Genomic DNA, 21,817 nt, shown 5'->3' with positions numbered 1-21,817 from the left:
ACCTGAGCCAAAGACAGATGCTCAACCACTGAGCCACCCAGGTGCCCTGGACTTTCTCATGTTAATGAAGGCCCTATGAGGAAACCACCCTTAAAAGGATTTTATACCACCTTGGAAGGAGCCCTCCAACCTTTCCCATGTGATAGATGACAAAAAACCTGATTGCATGACAGTTGCATGGAGGGTTAATCAGAGCAAAGAGCCCACCAACAAGCCCATAAAATTCCCTGGACTTAGAAACTCTCATGGCAACCCTCTTGGGTCCCCTCCCTCTTTGGGAGCTTTGTACTAGTGCTCAATAAACTTTGCTCTGCTGCCCACCACCCTTCATCTGTCTGGTCTATCTCTTCACTCTTCGAAGCAGGGTGACCAAGAACCATGGACCAAGGGAAAAGAAATCCTGCAACAGTTTCTGCCTCCCATGTTCTGATTTTTCCCTCTAGAGGCTAGCATGACCTATCTTCATTGTTCATGTTGTTCAGTGATGACAGCTGGATATCTCACTTGTAAGCACAGCAGAGGGCTTTCAGAGGCCGCCACAAAGTGCATCAAATCTGGAGAGGATTCCCCAGGTGCTGTAGCCAGCCACCCCCACCCTGAGCTCACCAGCTGTCAGCAGTTGGCCCTGAACTCCTGGACTCATGTTTTCTGTGACTTCAGCAAGCATGCGAGCTTTTTGAGGGCAGAGACCATGTATCTCCCACACCCCTCAGCATAGCCCTTGGAGTGGATGCAAGGACATATATGTAAATCATGGTTTTTATTAACAGAAGTCTATCTTAAAATTAGTCCTCTTCCAGAAGCTTTATCTCACAAAGCACAGTTTGCCTGTTTTACCTTAAGTTGGATTTGGCTGGACCCTTTAGCTGCATTCTCTCCTGGGGGTTCTAAGTTGGTTTCCTGTGAATGTAAGCTTAATTGTACAAAGGTCAGTACTTCAGGAAGCTAGAATCATCTAAAAATGTAAGAGATGGGAGACTTTAGGGGTGACTGGGCTCAGTCGGTTAAGCATCTGCCTTCGGCTAAAGTCATTATCCCAGGGTTCTGGGATCGAAGCCTGAGTTGGGCTCTCTGCTCAGTGGAGGGCCTACTTCTCCCTCCCCGTCTCCTTCTCCCTGCTGTTCTGTCTACTTGTGCTCTGTCAAATAAATGAAATCTTTAAAAAGAGAGAGAGATGGGAGACTTTGGCACACCCTGGTGCAGAATAGCACAGGATAACCGCCCCCACCCCACCCCGCAGAGGCAAGTGGGCTCTGTCGTTTGCTCTGGTGTTTGTTTGACTTTTTTGAGGTCTGGTATTCTCCCAGTTAAATTACCGATTTGGGGGAATGTTTGGGTGATGCTAGAAGTACTTGCTTTTGTTTTTAAAATACTTCAATGAAAGTATCTAGAAAAAGGTGCTTTTTAAAAGCTTAATAGGCTCTCCAGTTCAACCCACTCATTTTACATAGCGAGAAACTTCATACTCAGAGAGAGGAAGTGAATGCCCAAGGTCACGCAGCTAGTTCTTGGAAGCACTTTGAGTAGAACCAAAGTCTTCTGGCTCCTGATGTGTGGTCCTTGCTTGCAGCTCTGTTACAGAGCCAAGCTAGCGTGGGCTTGGTGCTGCAGAAACTGCAAGTCAAATCAAAATCTTTTCTAATGTTCAGCAGGGGGAAATCTGTCCACTTGCTACTTGGTTCGTTGAATTTTTTCCAGGTCCCTGGAGGCATTGTGTGAATATTCCCGCCATGCCAGGTTAGAAAGGGGGCAAGAATTTTTGTCCTTGCTCTCACTTTCTTACTGATTCCTTTGTTCTTGGTGGCCAAGACTCTTGCCATTGTCATAGCTGGTTGTTTTGCCTAGAAATCATTCTAAGAAGCGGGGATTACAGCTGCTCCCAAGAAACTGCAAACTAGCTTGCCCCTACTGCAGATTTCGCCACAAGCAGGGAAGGTCAGATGGGCTCCTTAGTTTACAAGTGGGCAGGCCAAGGGATGGAGTGATTAGGGTTCTAGAGAAATCATAGAGAACGTATTATCTCAGTGGCTTGGCCACTCCCCACTGTCATAATTCCATAATTGAGAGAAGGGATTTCCCATAGCCACACGTTACCAAGGTCACACAGCATGCATACCAATTAAAAGATCAGATTCATTGCCTCCCTATTGGCTATGACTACATCTAACATTGCAGGAAGCTCTTAGGCACAACACAAATTGCTTTATTTGTTAATCAGATGGCTTAAAACCTAACATATGCTCCTAATACCAGTTTTTGTGGGGTGAGGGGAAGAGGAAGAAGAGGTCATTTTAAAGGGAGGGCAGGCCTAGCATGTCATCACCATCTAGAGGGCTGAGAAGCTGAAGGAATTGCATGAGGACCCGGGATATCCTGGTGAGGAAGGTGCAGGGAAGGCCACTAGGGGGTGGGAAGCCAGGCCAACTTGGCCTCCTAGTTCATTTTGCCATGATCCTGGGAGCTGAACCTCCCCCTCCCCTGTGGCTCTTTGAAAGTCCTTTCTCTTGCTGCCCTGGGCACAATGCCATAGGTTGGCACCCTGCTAGGATAGCCGTGGGGCCCACAGGAACTAAACGTGGCTGTTACAACTGGGAGCTGCCACTGGGAGGCTGGCAAAGAGTTGGGAGTTGAAAGCCCTTTCCTCTGAGCTAAGAGCCTGAATGTTGAAGAAAAATGAGAAGTTCGAGCTTCCTTCCAATTATAGCTGCTTCTAACAAGGAAGAGAATGAAGAGGGGATGGGAGTACATCAGAGAACCGAGCCAGGGAATTGGCCAAAGGCCAACAAGACTGAGCCTCAGGTCCTCCTCAGGCGTGTCCACTGCAAGATGAGGCTCTCCACTGAGGTAGCAGGAGGACTCCCTGATTTCAAAAGGAAGGCCTCAGGGGGACGGGAGATCCCGCATACCCCTCTTGAGAGGAAATGACTGGCAGATAGCTTTGACCAAGGAGAACAGTGAGGATTTTGAAGGAAATGAGCACCTGGGTGTCTGGGTGCCTGCTTAATTCGTTTCAGGGCCAGTTGCAAAGAGGCAGTTCCATTTGCTCTCGTTAAGCTCACTACAGCCAGGATGAAGGATTTTTATAGCTGCTTTTACAGCACCACCTTATTAGTCCTCTGAGCTGCAGAGAGAGAGGCTGAGGACCCAGTCAGCTTCGTTTTAGGGAAGAGATGCAAGGAGGTAAAATGACTTGCTCATCATATGGCAAGTCAGTGACTGTGCTGAAAATAGCACTAAGCCCTTATTCTGGGGAATTGCTCAGCTTAGTCCACATGGCCTCCCTGCTTCATTTGTTTGTTGCAGGTGCAAAAAATCTTTGGCTTGTAGGGAATCTGGCTTCCCCCGCTACCCTTGGGGCCCACCCTCATCTCAAGTGTGTAACAGGCAACATGGGAGGCAGGGACTGGGAGGGAGGGAGGTGGACCCCACTTCTTCCTAGCATCTCTTCTTGGCACAGTGCCATGCCAGGTCTCATTCCTGAAGAGGTGCTGGACCCCTGCCTGCATGTCCAGATTCATGGATGTAGGCCCGTCTTTGATGGCCTCCCTTTGGGGCCCATGCCAGCAGTTAGCTCACCTAATGGGCCTTGGATGTGTCCAGCATTTCCACCAAAGCATGTCTAGTAGTAGAGGATAGTGAACGCTGAGTAGGTGGGCATGGGAACATAGCGGGAAGCATCAGACATGAGTTTCAAGTGTCTCTAAAAAAAGATTTTATTTATTTATTCATGAGAGACAGAGAGAGAGAGAGAGAGGCAGAGACATAGGCAGAGAGAGAATCAGACTCCATGCAGGGAGCCCGATGCGGGACTCGATCCTGGGATTCCAGGATCACACCCTGGGCTGAAGCCTGGCGCCAAACCGCTGACCCACCCAGGCGTCCCTAAGAAAAGATTTTATTTATTTATTTATTTATTTATTTATTTATTTATGAGAGAGAGAGAGAGAGAGAACAAATGGTGGGGAGGGGCAGAGGGTGAAGGAGAAACAAATTCCTCATTAAGCAGGGAGCTCGACTTGGGGTTCGATCCCAGGACCCTGAAATCATGACCTGAACCGAAGGCAGGCGCTTCACCGACTGAGCCATCCAGGTGCCCCAAAATGATACATATTCTTTACAAGGCATGCAACTTGTGCATTCCTCACCATGATATTTTGACATAAAATATTTAATGTATCATTCACGTGATATTTTCCTCCCAAATCTTTTTTTTAAAAATATTTTATTTATTTATTCATGAGAGACACAGAGAGAGAAGCAGAGACATAGGTAGAGGGAGAAGCAGGCTCCCTGTGGGGAGCCTGATGTGGGACTTGATCCCAGGACCCTGGGATCACGATCTGAGCTAAGGCAGACGCTCAACCACTGAGGCATTCAGGTGCCCTTCCTCCCAAATCTTTGGGAAAAATGTGTAAGGAGTATGGAGTCTGCTCAGACTCCAGTTTGAGGAGCATGGTGGGAGTGGTGTTTCATAATTTTGATGGTGGCTTTTTGGACACATCAAATTTCTACCCACAAATTTCTATGCACAAATACCAGTTCACTCCCTGGTTCTGAAAGGCACATGGCACTAGGGCAGCCTGGTGAAGAGGGGAGCGGGGGCAGGTGGGTTTGTAGTACCCCACACTTCACACCCCAGTGTTACCCATAACCTGTTGGCTATCCACTTGCTGCCTGGATCGCTGAGCAACATTTCCAGGCCACCTGCTGGTGAGTGTGGCTGCACCTGTGCCTCTGTTTCCAAGGGAACTGCCTCAAAGGTGGGGCTGGGCCAAGTCCTATAGGATAGCTGATGAAAGCATGTGTGGGTTTGATCACTCACTAGCTTATCACTTACCAGCTGTGTGACCTTGGGCTAGTGATTGAACCTCTCCGTGTTCTCCTCTGAGAAATGAATACAATCATAGTCTCTCGTAAGCTTTTAAAAATATATATAAATATAAATAAATAATTTAAATATCTAAACATATCTAAATATTAATAAGCATATATTTGAATAAATATGTATATTTAAGTAAGCTCTTTGCCAACTGTGGGGCTTGACCTCAAGACCCTGAGATCAGAGTCACATGCTCCACTGATTGAGCCAGCCAGCCGCCCCATTGTCTCTCTCTCAAAGGGTTGCTAGGAATAATAAATGATATCACTCATGTCAAGTACTTAGCACAGTGCCTGGCATATGGCACGTGATCACACAGTTGTTTTCGCATATTTGAGGGAGGGGGTCAACTTTTCTGTGTTATGGAGGGTTCTCAGCACAGGACAGACTCCTACTCCTTTTAGCTGAAGCTGTGAAAATAAGAATGAGGAGTCCACACCCAGAGGGGAAGATGGACACCACCAACAGGAGGACTGGGTAGCTCAAAGCAAGCTCATTCCTGAATGGGTCCAGAATCTACAGCTGGAAATGTCAGCAAGGGCACCAGAGCATGTCCCTGTAATACTGGGAGTGTGGGAAGCACCCCAGGGCTTGGTGGCATGGGCGAGAAGTTGCTATAAGCACTGAAATGAACAAGAACTTGCATCTCTGTGAGAAGGCAGGCCTCCGTAATTTTCCTACCAGTGGCTTCCAGAAATTCAGGTCACTGGGACTAAGAGACCCTCCTGGAATTCAGGCCATTTTTCCAGAGCCCAGGACTGAACCCTCAGAGGTTATGTCCTCCTACTCCGTGGAGTACCTCCTCCTTGCTCCAGATGCACACCCACAGCCTGACTTCCAGCCTACAGGATGGGGAATGGGATGCGGTTCTCACTTGCATCCTAGCAGCTGTTTGGAGGAATTCAATCCTAAGATATACACTGATGCCCCTTCCCAGTGCCAGCAGCTGATCCTCCCTTGCCCCTTTGGCAGGAAGAGTTTTGGCTGAGGCAGGTCCTTTCAATTCATTTCTGATGAAATTGTGTATTACCCACAGTGCCTTGACAAGAGCTTGCAAAAAATGTGGCTCTGCCAGCACCATGGGCATCCTGGGCCCATGCCAACAGCATGACCCTTTAATTGGCTGAAGTCAGAAAGCAGGAGTCAGGCTTTGGGAACTCAGGCCTGGTAGTGGGTGGCTGAAGAGCATCGTCTTCAGGCTCTGGCTCAGGCTGACCAGTGAGGTTGATACTGGTAGGAAGATGGCCTTCCCCAGTGCTTCTGGGTACCACACAGTGGTCCTGGGGCCACAGAAAAGACCAGTGGCCACCTCAGGAGAGCGTCCAAAGCTTCTGGAAAGTAGTTAGGGGAAGAGCGCTGAGTTAATGGGACTCTGGACAATGGACCTGACTTCACATTCTTTGATAGGAGGAGGCCAGGCTGCCTGGCCTTGTCCAACCGCACTGCCCTGGGTTAGCCTTTTCACGAGGTACAGAGTTCTGGGAGGGCTCTCTCATGACACTCATCTCATCCAACAGTCATTCATTCCACAAGTATTTATTGAAGGCCCACAACACGCAGGGTCCTGTGCAGATGGGTACCCAGGGCATAGAACCGAGTAAGAATGCTTTCTGACCAGAGGGAGCTACTAATGTAGTAGAGGACGAGAGGCACCCCAAATTTCTGGACTGTCCAGTTAGGTCATTTTAAGTGGTAACAGGTCTCATGTTACAGTGGGACTGCCTTCCGCTGAGTCCCAACCTTGGGATTGTGGGCAGTAGCTCCAGCGGGCGGCCCCCAGAAGAACTCTGCTACAGGGGCTGTCAACCCTATGGCCTCCCCCATGCAGAGGGGAGCTCTGACTGCACTGTTTCTGGCTCGTCTGCGCTCTGCTCCCAAACCACTTTATTATTATTTTTAAAATGTTATTTATTTATTCATGAGTGACAGAGAGAGGGGCAGAGACACAGGCAGAGGGAGAAGCAGGCTCCCTGTGGGGAGCCTGATAAGGGACTCGATCCCAGGACCCTGGGATCACGACCTGAGCCAAAGGCAAATGCTCAACCACTGAGCCACCCAGGTATCCCTTCCCAAACCACTTTAGGTAGGACCTCCGCAGAACTAAGGACAGAGTCCATGTCCAGGGTTTGAGAGGAAGTAATTAATCAGGGATCCAGTACGTGGCTGTATCATTTTTGTGCCCAGCCAACAAGGCCAGTAGGGATGGATGGAGCTGAAACCATCAAGCCTGAGTGTCCACAGGGCTATCATCACCCAGAGAATGATGTCCTTTCTAATTCATCACGGAGGTGTGTGTGGCAGGAAGAACATTTAGCTAGTTGGCATGAGGGTGCCTCATATGTTAGTGGGGACCTGTGACTACCAGAACAAAATGAGAGAACAGAAAAGCAAAATCATTTCCCTCCGTTAGATAGCTTTCCGAAAAGCCAGAGAGGTGAGCCCAGCTTAGGGTCCTGGGGCTCCTATCCTTTAGAAACATTCCCCACCTCTCAAGAAATCACCAGAAGACATGGCAGGAGATTCCCAATAAGAAGGCAACCGAGCTCTACTCTGAAGCAACTGGGCATGTTTCAGAGGGAGGGGGCCCTATTTCCCAGTTCTACCCAGAGAGCTGTCCCCTACCTCGTGTCTGTCCCGTACTTCCCAGGCCATCGGGTTTACTATGCACAGAGCCCATTGTGTTTCTGTGCACCCCACCCCACTCCCACCCCCACTGCCTGCTCCCTTCAGCCTGTCACAGCCTGGCTTAAGAGAAAGGAGGTCACATTCAATTCCTGTGGCCGTGACTGTGACCCATAGGGGCTTCTAAGAGGAGCAAAGAAAGGGGAGGCAGCAAGAGCAGGGCCCTAAGCTCTCATCACTCACTGGGACCTGGGTAGGTGAGAGCAGGAACTTGGGAGAGCACTGGGGGGATGGGGGGGCACCAACAACCAGCAATTCAAGGACAGAAGGACACCCACAAAGAGACACTGCAAAGACTTATTGGGATAGTAAGATGAATAGATTTAATCATTCTTGTTTGAAAAACAAGACATAAATTAGTATATATATATATAATTTATATATTTTATGTAGTATATATACTATATACAGACATTAGAAAATGTGTCCTCTCCATGAGGCTGAGGGAGAGGTGAAGGACGGTGGTGGAATGACTTGGGGGTGGGGGGCGGAGGAGGCTGAGTGGTGAAGGTGCAGGATCAAGGAGTTGGTGGAAGAGGAAGAGGAAGACCACCACAGTGCTAGGGCTTGCAGTGGTCACGGGGTGGGGGATAGGGAGTGGGGGGAAGGGTTCCCCAATGGCTGCATCTCTGGCCCATTAAACAATTTGGTCCTGGGGGAGGAGAATCAAGGAAGGGGGCGGGGGGGCCCAGTTTCTGGGGAAGGGCTCCCCTGATCCTTGCTGGGAGAAATTGCCACTCAGGGAAGGGAGGGGAGGGGACTTTATTGCACTAGGGTGGGGGTTCCAAGGATGGGTGGGGGGTTAAGCACAGTGTACATCGTTATAAAACTCACATAAGAATGAGAGATTACACATGGTGGTGAAAGGGAGGCAGACACAGGGCAGGCATGAGCGTGTGGCAAACAGGGGAGGTATGGAGAGGTGGACAAGAAGCAATCTATACAGAAGAAACATTGGCTTTCTATGTTCCCTAACAGTGGGACAGCTGGTAGGGACTCCGTGTCTTCACTCCCATGAAGGTTATGGGGGATGTGGGTGGGGTGTAGGGGGGCATTGTGGCAGCAGCAGTAGTTGTGTGTCAGGGAGGATGCTAAACAGTGTGAATTCCCTTCCAGACTCTGGGTGGTGGAGAGAGAGAGAGACAGAGAGAGTGGTGCAGGACTGCACCAGGTAAGGCGCTCAGCTTCTTTTCTTAGAGAGACAAATCCACAGGTTCAATACACAGCCAAAAGCATATACTCAGGATTAACATATCACGCTAGCTTCCAGAAGTTTAAGATATAGTCATCGACACCCCCCACCCCTACCCCTATCCCCCCTCCCCCCACCCCCCATCCCCAATCCATAGCTAAGTCAAACTCCTAAGGACAGTCTGTCTGGTAGATGTTGAGAGAGGAACCCCACCCCTGAAGCAACAGCCCCTGTACTCAGCTGGGCCAGGCTGGGCCAGGCTGGGCTGGGCCGGGCGGGCTCCAAGGCCTGCCATGGGTCTCCCCAGGGCAGACGTTTTCACCAGGTACCTTACCCAGAATGAGTGGGGTGATCCCAGATGCTTGCTCCCTAGTGGACTGAGCCACCCTGCCCATCAGTGAGGGACAGGGTACTTTGGGGATGGCTGGTGTGGAGCTACTGTGCCTGGGGGCAAGGGCTCCCAAGGCTGACAGCCTATTGGGCTGGCTGTAGACAGCCCTGTGTGGTGGCTGTTTTCTGCAGACCTACCATCAGGGCATGGGCCCTTTAGGGTGGCTTCTGCAGAAGTGAGTGAGTGTGAGCCCAGGGTGGGTGGGCACAGCTGAGCTGAGTGCCCTCTCCCCTCCACTGGGTGCTGTGCCCTGGTACTACTGTTACTGCTCCCGGGAGGGGGAGCAGACTCCAGGAGGAGCTCAAGGCCCACGGGCCTGCCTACTTCAGGCCCTAGCTCCCCTGGCCCCCAAAACAGAAGAGGAAGGTGAGCCTGATGTCACCTGTCAGCCCTAAAGAAAAGATAAAATCCAGCTCTGCGGCAGGCAGGCGTAGTGACGAGGGGCCTTGGCCCTCACAGTGACGACCAGAGGCCGGGGAAGGGGCAAAGATACCCAGGGTGGCAGCTGCCGGAGCCCGCAGGGACAGCCTCAACCCAGGGAGTTCTCACTCCCTGAAGACGGAAGGCTCTCCGACCCTGACAGGGCTGGGCAGATGCATACAGGACACACCACAAGATGCAAAGACCACAAAGCTCTGAACCTGGGGCTGTGGTTGGGGGGAGGGCAGGCCTGGGTGGGTGCCCTACTTGATGAGGGTTTTTAAGGAGCGGGTGAATGTGCTCATAACAGTCGCTGAAGTTGGGGAGCCCGGGAAGTGCCCTGTGGCCACCCCAACAGCTGCTGCCTGCTGCTGCTGCTGTTGCTGCTGCTGTTGCTGCTGCTGCTGCTGCTGCTGCTGCTGCTGCTGCTGCTGATTAAGGTTCCGGGTGGTGGACTCCTCGGCCGCACGCAGGAGGAAGGTGTAGTTCCTTACCACCTCTTCAACCTTGGCCAGCAGCTCTTGGCGCTGGGCCTCGGAGCGCACGATGAATACCAGCCGCACAAAGGTCTCGATGAGGCTGCTCAGCACCTGGAAGCTGCCCGTGATGGCTGCCAGCATGTGAGTTGGGCTCTTGTCCACATTGGCCACGCGGCGGCAGGAGGCCCGGAGCTCCTTGAACTTGAGAGAAAGCTCGAGCTTGTACTCAGAGATCTGAGAGACATAGGGCTTTGGAGCGCGGGCCTCAGGGCTGGCCACGCACTGCCGCAGGACCGTCAGCAGCTCGTTGGTGTCCAGCCTGGCGGCCAGGAAACCGTCGGGCAGGCCGTAGGCACGGGCCCGCAGGGCACTGATCTTGGCCAGGCTCCCCTCGAAGGTGGAAACCCGCAGGTCAATTTCCTGGGTGCGGGAGGCCTCAGGGCTGCTGCTGCTGCAGGTGGCAGCATCCAGCACCTCCAGGGTCCTGCTCATCACGGGCACCACCTGCTCTTCCAACTTCATGCCCGGCAGGATCTTCATGGGGATGGAATAGGAGAGCTCGTCCTTGCCATCACTGGCGTCATCCCCCATGTCGCACTTGCGGTAATAGAAGCAGTAGCGGATGGAGCAGCATTTGCCGCTCTCGCTGTCCTCATCCAGGTCGACGGGCTTTCGGTACACCTCTTCCGGCAGTGAGAATACTGCCATCTGTCTGGGGCCTTTGGTCTCGGGGGCAACCTGGACATATGAGGGGTCTCCCAGGGTTGGTGACTCCAGTGGCTTGTTTTTGGGACCCAGGCCCAGGGGGAGGCCTGCCTCTACCTCCTTGGCCTCCCTAGGCAGCATGCCCAGGGGTGGGTGTGGATAGATGTCCGAGGTCAGTGATGCCCTGTCACCCTGATCCAGTTCGCTGATACTGTAGCGGCGCATCAGCTTCCGGTAGTTGGGTGCTCCCAGACACTCCCCCCCTGAGGCACATGTGGTCAGGCAGGAAACGCCACTCTCTGGATCTGATCGGCACTCTCGGGATTCCAGGCTGGTGGAGCGGATGCGCCCCACGTTGGTGGGGCTGCTGAGGCTCAGGCCCGGGCCAGCCTCTGGCTGCCTCTGGGTCAGGGGGACTCTGTCCCTCTCCCGCCCCTGGAGGCCGGGTACTGGCATCTGAGGGGCCTGAGGCCGGCCCCCCCGGCAGAGGCGCTTGCAATCACAGCTGCGCCTCTGCTCCCGTGACATGCCAGGCCCCTGCTGCACAGGGCTGCTGCGCAGCTGGCAGCTGCAGCGGCCTGGTGCCGGGGGCTGCAGGTACTCAGTGCCTGGCAGCTCCCCCTGGCTCGGGGGCTTCAGAAGCTCTTCAAGGAACTCGAGCTCGTACTGCTTTACCTTCTGCAGCTGGGCCTGCCGCTCATCAGTCTCCTTTTTCTGGCGGGTCGGGAACGTGGCAGAGAATAAATTGCGGAGCCGGAAGGGCCCTCGGGAGGACTTGGGCTTTGTGGGGCCTTCAGAGGCTGAGTGGGCTCCATCCAGGGTTGTCTCCAGCTTCAGAGAGGGCATGGTGCTCACCTGCCGGCTGGCAGCCTGGGGCCTCAGGGGGCTTTGGCCCCGAGGTTGGCAGCTGGGGCTCTGGCCTCGGGACTGGCTGCTGGGGCTGTGGCCATGGGGCTGGCAGCTGGGGCTCTGAAGAGCCATGGAATAGCCGGCTCGGGGTACCAGGCTGGTCTCCTCGATCTTGCTGCTCTGGGCCATGCCCTCCAGCTGCCCTTTCTCCCCCTGGCTGGATACGGTGCCCTGCTTGTGCAGGGTGGGCTTAGCACCCTCTGGCCCAGCCTTGCCTGCCACCTCCCCTATAGACTGCTTGCTCAAGGACTCTCTGCTCGCTCGTGAAAGGTAGCTTTTGTGAGGGAAACTCTGAACAGGCAGCCTGTCCTCTTGTGGGGAGAGGTGTGGGCTGTCAGCCCGGCTGCCTGCAGGTGCTCTGGAGCCAGAGGAGGCCTCGAGGCTCAGCTGCTGCTGGGAATTCCGAGAGGTCTCTGGAGCACCGGGGCTTATTTTGAACTTCAGATTCTTATTGGCACTACCGCTCATCATGCTAACTTCCGTCCTTCCCATGCTGACCTCGGGCCTCCCCACACTGGTCTCCAGCCTTCTCTCCCCACTGCTGGGGGGGTTCACTATGGCCCTGCCAGGGGTAGGGAGGCTCTTAGGGTGAACCACCTGCTGGAGGGCGGCTGAGATCATAGCCGGGGTCACGCTGCCCTTCGGATCTAAGAGAAGCTTGGGACTCAACCTGACTTCTTTGGGCACGTTCTCCCTTAGTTCAGAGACCTGCTCTTCACTGAGGGACGGTGTGGCTGCCCTCAGTGACACCTCCAGGCCTGCCCGAGTGTGGCCAGGCCCCTTGTCCTCAGGAACTGGGGACAGCAGGCTCAGATTCTTCTGCTCACTGAGCTGTGGGGACAGCGCCGGGTGCACTGCCAGGGCGTATGTTCGCTCCCGCTGTGGCTGAGATTCTGATGTGGGCAGCTTCCTCCGAGCGCCAGGGGGGCCGGGACTCTGGCCTGTGACAGTTGGCTGCAGTGCTGGGTTGGGATCTGGGCGCCCAAGACCATAAGGGGCTGTGAGGACAGCCTGGGCTGCGCAGCTCTGGATCCGGAAGGGCAAATCCTTGCGAGCCAGGAGGCTCTCCTTGTTGAGGTGCTGGGCCAGAAAATAGGTGGTGTTCTGGTGCTGCTTCATGGCAGACATCATCTCTGACATGTCCGTGAGCTCTGAGGAGTTGGTTTCATGGCCTGAGTCCAGCGATGATTCAGGGGTGATTGTAGCCAGCACAATCAGACCTGGAGGGACAGGGAGAGGGCTTGCTGCACTTACTCCAATCAAGTCCTTTTGCCAGCCATATGGAGAAAGTTTAGGGGGGGTGGGGGCCAAGGGCAGCCAGCAGGATTGAAGCTGGGGTGGGGGTGAGGAAGCCTGTCAGTTCAGGCAGGGGGGGCAGGGGGAGAAGAGGGGAGAGGTGGGGAGGGGCAGAAGGAGGCAAGCTGGAAGAGGACTCCCAAAGGGTGGGGAATCCGAAAAAGAAACAAAAGAGGCAGAGAGGATGTCTTCTGGGCAGTTTGATGGCAAATTAACATGCATGGCACATGCAGAGCAGCATGCTAATCATCACTATTTTTAGATTCAATAGTTAGGAAATGTTTGTCAATTGTCTTGAAGAGGGCTGCCAAAGAGACGCCCCTCTCTATCTAGCCCTCCTCAGCTGGTCAGGCCTGCCTACAGCGAGGCCCTTTCACCTGCATCTGTCCTCTCCCCAGTGACCACAGGGGCCTCCAGCTAGCCTGGGAGTAGCTTGTTTCTAAGCTCCAGACTCTGAGCAAAAAGGAACGGTGGCCCCAAGGGCTAAACACAGCGGGGGTGTGTGTGTGTGTGTGTGTGTGCCCTACCACCAAGGATGCCCTTGTGCACACAGGAAAGGTAGGGGCTGGTACTCTCCCAGGTCTCAGCTGGGCTGCCTCCTCACCCACTCTCTTCGTCTTCTCTGTCCACATTTCCTCCTGCCTCACATACTTTCTCATCCGCCCTATTCCTCTTTATTCCTATTCTGTTGCTGTAGCGTTCACCTGTTCTTTTTTAGGTGTCTCTCTGTGCGCGCGTGTGCGCACGCGCGCATGTGTGTAGGTATGTGTCGTGAATATGGGTGCATGTCTGACACATGAGCTTGTCTACAAGATGGACTTATGTGTGTCCAAAATGGGGAATAGCAGGCATGTTGGCTGGCTCTCCCACAAAATAATCACTACTAGTAATGGCTACTACTTACGAGTAATACTAATGGCTTTACTTCTTTTTACGTTCTGGGCAGTGCTTTGCTTGAATGATCTCCATTTGTGCTCACAGCAAGCCTACATGATACGACTGTCATTAACAGACCCACTTAAAGTGACAAAAGTGAGGTTCAGAGAGGGTAGGTGCCTTGCCAAAGGTCATACCGAAAGTGAGCCAAGAAGCCAGGACTTGGGCGCGTCTGACTGGGAGCCTATGTTCTTAGGCAAGATAAAGAAAAGAACTCAGCCCTGAGCAGGGTTGGCTCCTGGCTCCCCTGATCCTGGGTTACTAGGTGGTTAGCTGGTCATTTTTTTTTCTTCCAGCCATGTGCATGCTGGATATTCTTTGCCTGTCTTCTAGATCTCTCACAATTTTGCTCTGATTCTTCATCCTGGCCTGGCTCCGGGGCTGTCACAGCCCCAATCCCTGGGGTCCATCTGCAAGACATTTCCAGAGATGGAATGGTGAGAGCCAGAGTTCTAGCTGGAGATGAGCAGCCGGCCCCTGACACAGCACTGTTGATTTCCTGATCCTATCTGAGCTACCTGTGGCCATCCACGGTCCTGGCACACCACGGTTACTTTGACCTCAGCTCAGAAATAAGCAATATCACCTGCTGGCCCTACCTGGCCGGCAGAAGGGAGAGGAGGCAAGAGGGAGGAGGAACAATAGGCTTTTACCTGCAGTCTGTGGGGGTGGGGGGTGTGGTCCATCCTCTGAGGCTGCCAGGGCTTCCAGAGCCTGCAGAGTGGACACCAGGGCATCATCTAGCTCCTGGGCATGATCTCGTACTGTCCGGGTCTGCACACTGTCAATGAGTGTCACTGGAATCTCATCATACAGGAGCCCACACAGGTGGCGTCCTTGCTCCTGGCTCTGGACTGCCCGGCGCTTGGGGTCGTCCTCATCAGAACTATTGTCTCGGAAACCAGGAGGTGGGGCGGCAATGGCAGGCAACAGTGAAGTGCTCTCATCTTCCTCCTCCTCCTCCTCCTCGCTCCCAGGGGGTGGGAGGGACATCAAGTCTACCATATTGTCACGAGAAGAGCTGGGCTTTCCACCTTTGCGAGGGCCCAGCTGCTCCTGGAGTTTGGCTTTGCAAGAGTCACAGTAGAAATTCAGGGCTTCGGCCCCAAGGGAATTGTCTAAGGTGTAGGAGCGGGCCCTGCTGGCGCAAGGCTCATGGTTGAGGCTGGCTGCATCAAAGTCATCGGGGATCGCCTCATAGCCTTGGCCGGAGCTTTTGGAAGTGGGATCGGACTTGGTCCGGGGCCTGGTCTCCTCAAAGAAGATTAAGTTCTCGTTGACATCTGTCCGGCTTTCCTGCTCCTTCCTTTGTTCCCGCATGTGGAGGTAGCAAAAGCTGACAAGCTCAGAGTCGGCAGGTGGGGGTGTGCAGTGGTTCGACTTCCGGGGGCTGGCGCCCACGCTGCCCACATAACTACTCTCCTTTTTCCCCAGGTGGCCCCCAGTGACAGGGCGGTGGGCGCTGTGCATGTAATCTAAACCCAGAAAGAGAATCAACAGATGAGCCCTGGTGCTCAGGACCATGGCTGCAGCTCCCTTGGTGTTTCTGGTACACAGCTGGATGGCAGGTACCGACAGAGCATTATTACCTGGCTGCGAGAGACCCTGAGAGTACCACAAAAACAGCCCCATGGTGTCTGAAATGGAAACCGGCGTGGGGTGACGGGGGAGGAGCTGAGCAGCTTGGTATCTGGGTCCAATGGGTCTCTTACGTGGGTATATCTGCTCTTAAAGTCAGCTGTTAACACACTTTCACTTTTTAAAGTCTGAAATCCCCCTTCAGATTGTCCCTGCCCGTCCCCACCTCTCAGAGCCTTTTCATCCCCCCAGGGCTCTGTTACTCTTGTGTTAGGTTCGACCTCTTCTGGCAGAAGGCAATAAATCTGGCCAGTTACTTAGTGCCTTGGTGGGAAAATGCAGAATGGACCACATACAGTACCTGAAAATTTGCATTTCAGAGAGGACTCTCATGGAAGGACCCTAAAAAAATAAAGCTCTACTTATATTATTGTGGGCCTCTGAATGTGCAAAGTCTATGGGAAATTCGCTGGGATGTGTGGATGTGGGAGGAGGATGTGGGATGGGAAGCATTCTTCCGAGTCCTCAGATCTCACTACTTCTCTGTATCCGTGCAGGGCCAGCCTGCCTGCTCCAGTAGAAATTGGGGTAGAATGTTCTTGTCAATAGCTTTTAATGATGGTAGGTGTGTGCATCTGAGAATTATCCATCACAAATGAAATGCTTTCTCTCTACATGGCTTCTCTCGCGTAGACCGTTTCGGGGGCCCTTCCCCATGTCATCTGGGAGAATATACTCAGACAAGGCCAGTTCATTTTGCTACCAGCAGACAGAGCGACAGAGGGCAAGCAGGCACTAACTTAGGCTAAGGTCATCACACACCACCCCATTTAATCTTCACAACAAGCCAAGGAGGTAGGTGCTGTCACGATCCCCACTTTGCAGAGGAAGAAACCAACCTGTTTGGTTATGTGACTTATCCAAGGTCACAAGTCATAAATGGCAGCCTGTATTTGAGCCCAGGTCCGAGGGACTACAAAGCCCATGTTTTATTTTTTTTTTTATTTTTTTATTTTTTAATTTTTTAATTTTTATTTATTTATGATAGTCGCAGAGAGATAGAGAGAGAGGCAGAGACACAGGCAGAGGGAGAAGCAGGCTCCATGCACCGGGAGCCCGATGTGGGATTCGATCCCGGGTCTCCAGGATCGCGCCCTGGGCCAAAGGCAGGCGCCAAACCGCTGCGCCACCCAGGGATCCCAAAGCCCATGTTTTAAACCATTGCTCTATCGTTCCTCGTGGTGGTCAAGGTACCAGAAAACAAACCTTCAAAATGCCTTCTGATTTCCAGTTTGACAGGATCAATGTGTCAGTGTTGCTTTTCAGTAGACCTTCCAACCATTACAAAAGGATGGTGCTGGCACTTCACGACACAACCCCAAAGTAAATCAAGCAACAACTGACCGAACTGAAAGGAGAAACCTACACAATTCAACGGCAGAAATTGGACACTTCACTACCCCACTTTCAACAAAGGATAGAGCAACTATACAGAAGATCAACAAGGAGATAAAGGGTCTGAACAGCTATAAACTAAGTAGACATCACAAAAATCTATAGAACATGCCACCTACCAACAGCAGAATATACATTCTTCTCAAGGGTACCTGGAACATTCTCCAAGATAGACCATATATAGGTCATAAAATGAGCCTCAACAAATTTAAAAGAAATGAAATCATACAAAATATATGTGTGTTTGAGCACAATGGAATTATAAATCACAAAGAAATTTGGGAAACTCACGAGTATGTGGAAATTAAGTAAAATGCACCTAAATAACCAATGGGTCAAGGAAAAAATCACAAGGGAAATTGGAAAATACTTTGAGATGAATGAAAATGAAGATACAACGTACCTAAACTTGTGGGATCTAGCTATATTAGTGTTTAGGGATAAATTTATAGCTATAAACACACATTAAAAAGAGATTTCACATCAGTAATGTAACCTTCCACCTTAACAGACTTGAAAAAGAAGAGTAAACTAAACCCTAAGTAAGCAGAAGAAAAGAAATAGGAAAGCATAGAGAGGACAGAAAAACACTAGAGAAAATCAATGAAAATAAAAGTTGTTCTTTGTTGTTTTTTGAGAGAGAGAGGGAGCACATGTGAGTGAATGGAGGGGTAGAGGGAGAGAGAGAAAATTCCAAGCAGATTCCACATGGGGCCCGATGTGGGGCTTGATCTCATGACTCTGAGATCACAACCTGAGCTGAAAGCGAGTCGGACGCTTAAACGCCTGAGCCACCCAGGTGCCCCAAAAGTTGGTTCTTTGAAAATATCAATAAAATTGACATTTAGCTGTAGAGACCAAGCAATTAAAGAGAAGAGTCAAATTACTAAAGTCAGGAATGAAAGAAGGACCATCACTACTGACTCTACAGATATGGACTTGATTATAAGGGATTTTAAAAAGAAGCTTATACCAGAAAACATTAGATAACCTTGGTGAAGTGGACAAATACCTAGAAATACATGATCAAACTGACTCAAGAAGATAGAAAAACCTGAATAGGTCAATAGCAAGAAAAGAAATTGAATTAGTAATTAAAAGTACCCACTCCCACTAAAAATAAAACTCAGGCCCAAATGGCTTCACTGGTAAATTTTGCCAAATGCTCAAAGCACTTATACGAATTCTTCACAGATTCTTCCAAAAAACAGAAGAGGAAGGGAACACTTCATAACTTATTCTATAAAGTTGATATTACCCTGGTACCAAACCAGACAAAACATCACAATAAAACTACAGAGCAATATTTCCTATATAGAAACAAAGTTCAACAAAATACTGGCAATCTGAATCCAGAAACATATAGAAAGCATTATACACCACAACCAAATGGGATTATAGGAATGCAAGGTTGGTTTAACATCCAAAAAAATCAATGAATGTAATATACCATGTTAAGAGAATGGTAGACAAAACCCACACAATCATCTCAATAGACTTGGGAATTCTTGGGAAAAGAATTTGGTAAAAGCCACCACCCTTTCTTTCTTTAAAAAGTTTATTTATTTATTCATGAGAGACAGACAGAGAGAGGCAGAGACATAGGCAGAGGGAGAAACAGGCTCCCTGCAGGGAGCCCAATGCAGGACTCCAGCCCAGAACTCCAGGAACACAACCTAAGCCAAAGGCAGATGCTCAACCACTGAGCCACCAAGGGGCCCCGAGCCACCACTCTTTAATGATAAAATTCAAAAGGCTAGAAATAAAAGGGGACTTCCTCAACATGGTAAGGATTATCTATGAAAAATCCACAGCAAACAGACCTGATAAAAAGACCTGGTAAAAGACTGAAAACTGTTTTAACACTTCTACTCAACACTGTACTAGAAGGCGTAGCCAGGACGATTAGACAATAAAATTAGATATAAAGTATCCAGATTGGAAAGGTTCTCTGCATGCAGATGACATGATCTTGTATAGAAAAAATCCCAAGGAATCCACAAATGCATTATGAGAGCTAATAAGCTTAGCAAGGTTGCATGGCAAAGGACAATACAAAAATTAATTGTATTGTTATACGGTAGCAACAAACAACCTACTAATGAAATTAGGAAACAATTCTATTTACAATAGCACCAAAAGGAATACAATACTTAAATGTTTTTTTTTAAATTTTTTTTATTTATGATAGTCACACAGAGAGAGAGAGAGAGAGACAGGCAGAGACACAGGCAGAGGGAGAAGCAGGCTCCATGCACCGGGAGCCCGATGTGGGATTCGATCCCGGGTCTCCAGGATCGCGCCCTGAGCCAAAGGCAGGCGCCAAACTGCTGCGCCACCCAGGGATCCCAATACTTAGGTATAAGTTTAACAAAAGAAGTGCAAGACTTGTACAATGGAAACTACAAGCATTTGTGAAAGAAATTAAGGAAGATTTAAATAAATGAAAATATATTCTATATTCATAGATTGGAAGACCCAATCTTGTTAACATGGCAGTACTTTCCAAATTGATCTACAGATTCAACATAGTCCCTATCAGAATCCCAACTGACTTTGTAGTAATTGACAAGGTAATTCAAAAATTCATATGGAATCACAAAGGACACAGAATAACCAAAACCGTCTTTATAAAGAACAAAGTAGGCAGACCCACACTTCCTGATTTCTCTTTTTTTTTTAATTTAAGATTTTAGTTATTCATGAGAGAGAGACACAGAGAGAGGCAAAGACACAGGCAGAGGGAGAAGCAGACTCCTCGAGGGGAGCCTGATGTGGGACTTGATCCCAGGATCCCCGGATCACGCCTCAGCCAAAGGCAGATGCTCAACCGCTGAGCCACCCAGGTGCCCCCACTTCCTGATTTCAAAACTTAATACAAAGCATGGTAATCAAGATGGTATGATACTGACTGAAGGGTAGACACATAGATCACTGGAATAGAATTGAGAGTCCAGAACATAAACTTTCATGTTTATGATCAAAGAGCCCAACTGAAAAATGGGCAAAGGATTTGAACAGACAGTTCATGAAAGAAGATATACAAATGGCCAATAAGCATATGCAAAGATGTTCAACACCATAAGCTATGACGATGCAAATCAAAACCATGAGATACCACTTCACCTCCACTACAGTGGATGTTAAAAAAAAAAAAAGACGGATGATAACAAGTATTGGTGAGGGTATGGTAAAACTGAATCCTCCAACATTGCTGGTGGTAATGTACAATAGTGCAGTCCTTTTGGGAAACAGTTTGGTCGTTTCTCAAAGTTAAACACAGAGTTACCATTTGACCAACAGTTCCACTCCTAGTTGTATACCAAAGAGAATTGAAAACATAAGCCTCCACAAAAACTTGTACATAAAGGTTCATAACATTATTATTCATAAAAGACACAAGGTAGAAACAATCAAGTATCCATCAACTGATGAATGGATGAAAAAAGGCAGTCTGTCTGCCAGATGGAATATTATTTGGCCAAAAAAACAAATGAAGTAGTGATACATGCTACATCGTGGAAAACACTATGCTAAATGAAAAAAAGCAAGCCACAAAAAGACTGTAAAGTGTACAGTTCCATTTATCCACAATGTCCAGGATAGACAAAGCTATAGGCCCAGAAAGTGTGGTTGTTTAGTGCTCGGTGGTGACTAGGGGGGAACTAGAGAATGAGCACTAATAGGTACAGAGTTGGTTTTAGGAGGGGTAAAAATTTTCTAAAATTAAATTGTGTCAATGATTGCACAGCCCTGTAAATACATTATATACACTCAGAAATGCTGAGTTGTGAACTTTAAATGGGTGTATTTTCTGGCTTGGAATTTATATCTCAATAAAGCTGTTTATTTAAGGAGTGCCTGGATGGCTCAGTCAATTAAGCATCCAACTCTTGTTTCAGCTCAGGTCATGATCTTGGGGTGTTGAGATTGAGTCCTGTGTCAGGCCCATGCTCAGCATAGTCTGCTTGAGATTCTCTCTCCCTCAGACTCTCACCTCACTCATGCTCTCTCTCTCTCTCTGTAAATAAATAAATAAATAAATAAATAAATAAATAAATATTTTTTAAAAAGCTGTTTATTAAAAAAATAAAGTACAGTACTGGGCAGAAAGTGAACTCTCAATCTTTAGAAAAAGAGCCAAAAATGTGCTCTGCACTTGAAAGAACTTTATGGGGTTAATCGTACGTAATCCTGTCAAATCTCTCCTGAGGTAGGTACTGTTATCCTCAGTTTACAGATAAGGAAACTGGACTCAGTTTATGGAGTCTATTCATGATCACATGACTAAGATAGGGCAGAACCATGACTAGAATAGAAGCCAAGTCTCTCTACGTTCAGATTCTAAGCCCTTGCTGTGTTCCATAGACCATGGTGCCCCTTTAAAGATAGACTCAGGTGCACTTGAATGGCTCAGTGGTTAAGTGTCTGCCTTTGGCTCCAGTTGTGATCCTGGGGTCCTGGGATCGAGTCTCCCATCAGGCTCCCTACAGGGAGCCTACTTCTTCCTCTGCCTATGTCTCTACCTCTCTGTGTCTCTTATCAATAAATAAAATCTTTAGGAAAAAAAAGATGGAGTTAGTGTAAGTAATTAAATCCAGTAGGTTCAATTTAGGCCTTAGTGGCTGTACCTAGGGTGCTCTGGATCAACTTGGGGAATAATATGTAACTACCCTCTCAACCTTAGTGAAGAAGTGCTCTAGGGCAGTGCTAAGCCTGAAGCACAAACTGTCAGTTCAAGAGGTTTCTATCCTCAGGCACTGTCCACAGATCCAGGCCATCCACCAGGTGTTAACCACCTATGAGACAGCTGTACCATCAGTGCAGCCAGCTTGGCAATAAGCTGCCATAGAGGTGGCTCCCAGGGGCATGTCCACTAAGCAGGTGGTTATTCA

General features: G+C 49.8%; 1 protein-coding gene across 1 annotated transcript in view; it reads right to left on the bottom strand.

Annotated features, from left to right (window-relative positions):
- Positions 1-9,124: 9,124 nt before the first annotated feature.
- Positions 9,125-21,817, bottom strand: part of FRMPD3 (FERM and PDZ domain containing 3) — a 41,298-nt gene continuing 28,605 nt past the window's right edge. Inside the window, exons 9-10 of the mRNA XM_041742086.1 lie at positions 14,543-15,364; positions 9,125-12,877 (exon numbers count right to left, since the gene is read on the bottom strand). Of these exons, the coding sequence (XP_041598020.1) occupies positions 9,828-12,877; positions 14,543-15,364 (3,872 nt within the window). The 3' untranslated portion in view covers positions 9,125-9,827. The remainder of the gene's footprint in view (positions 12,878-14,542; positions 15,365-21,817) is intronic.

Source organism: Vulpes lagopus, chromosome X, assembly GCF_018345385.1.
Source record: "Vulpes lagopus strain Blue_001 chromosome X, ASM1834538v1, whole genome shotgun sequence".
Classification (NCBI taxonomy): domain Eukaryota; kingdom Metazoa; phylum Chordata; class Mammalia; order Carnivora; family Canidae; genus Vulpes; species Vulpes lagopus.
The sequence above is the reverse complement of the archived record's forward strand: the minus strand, read 5'-3'. Positions and strand labels throughout refer to the sequence as shown.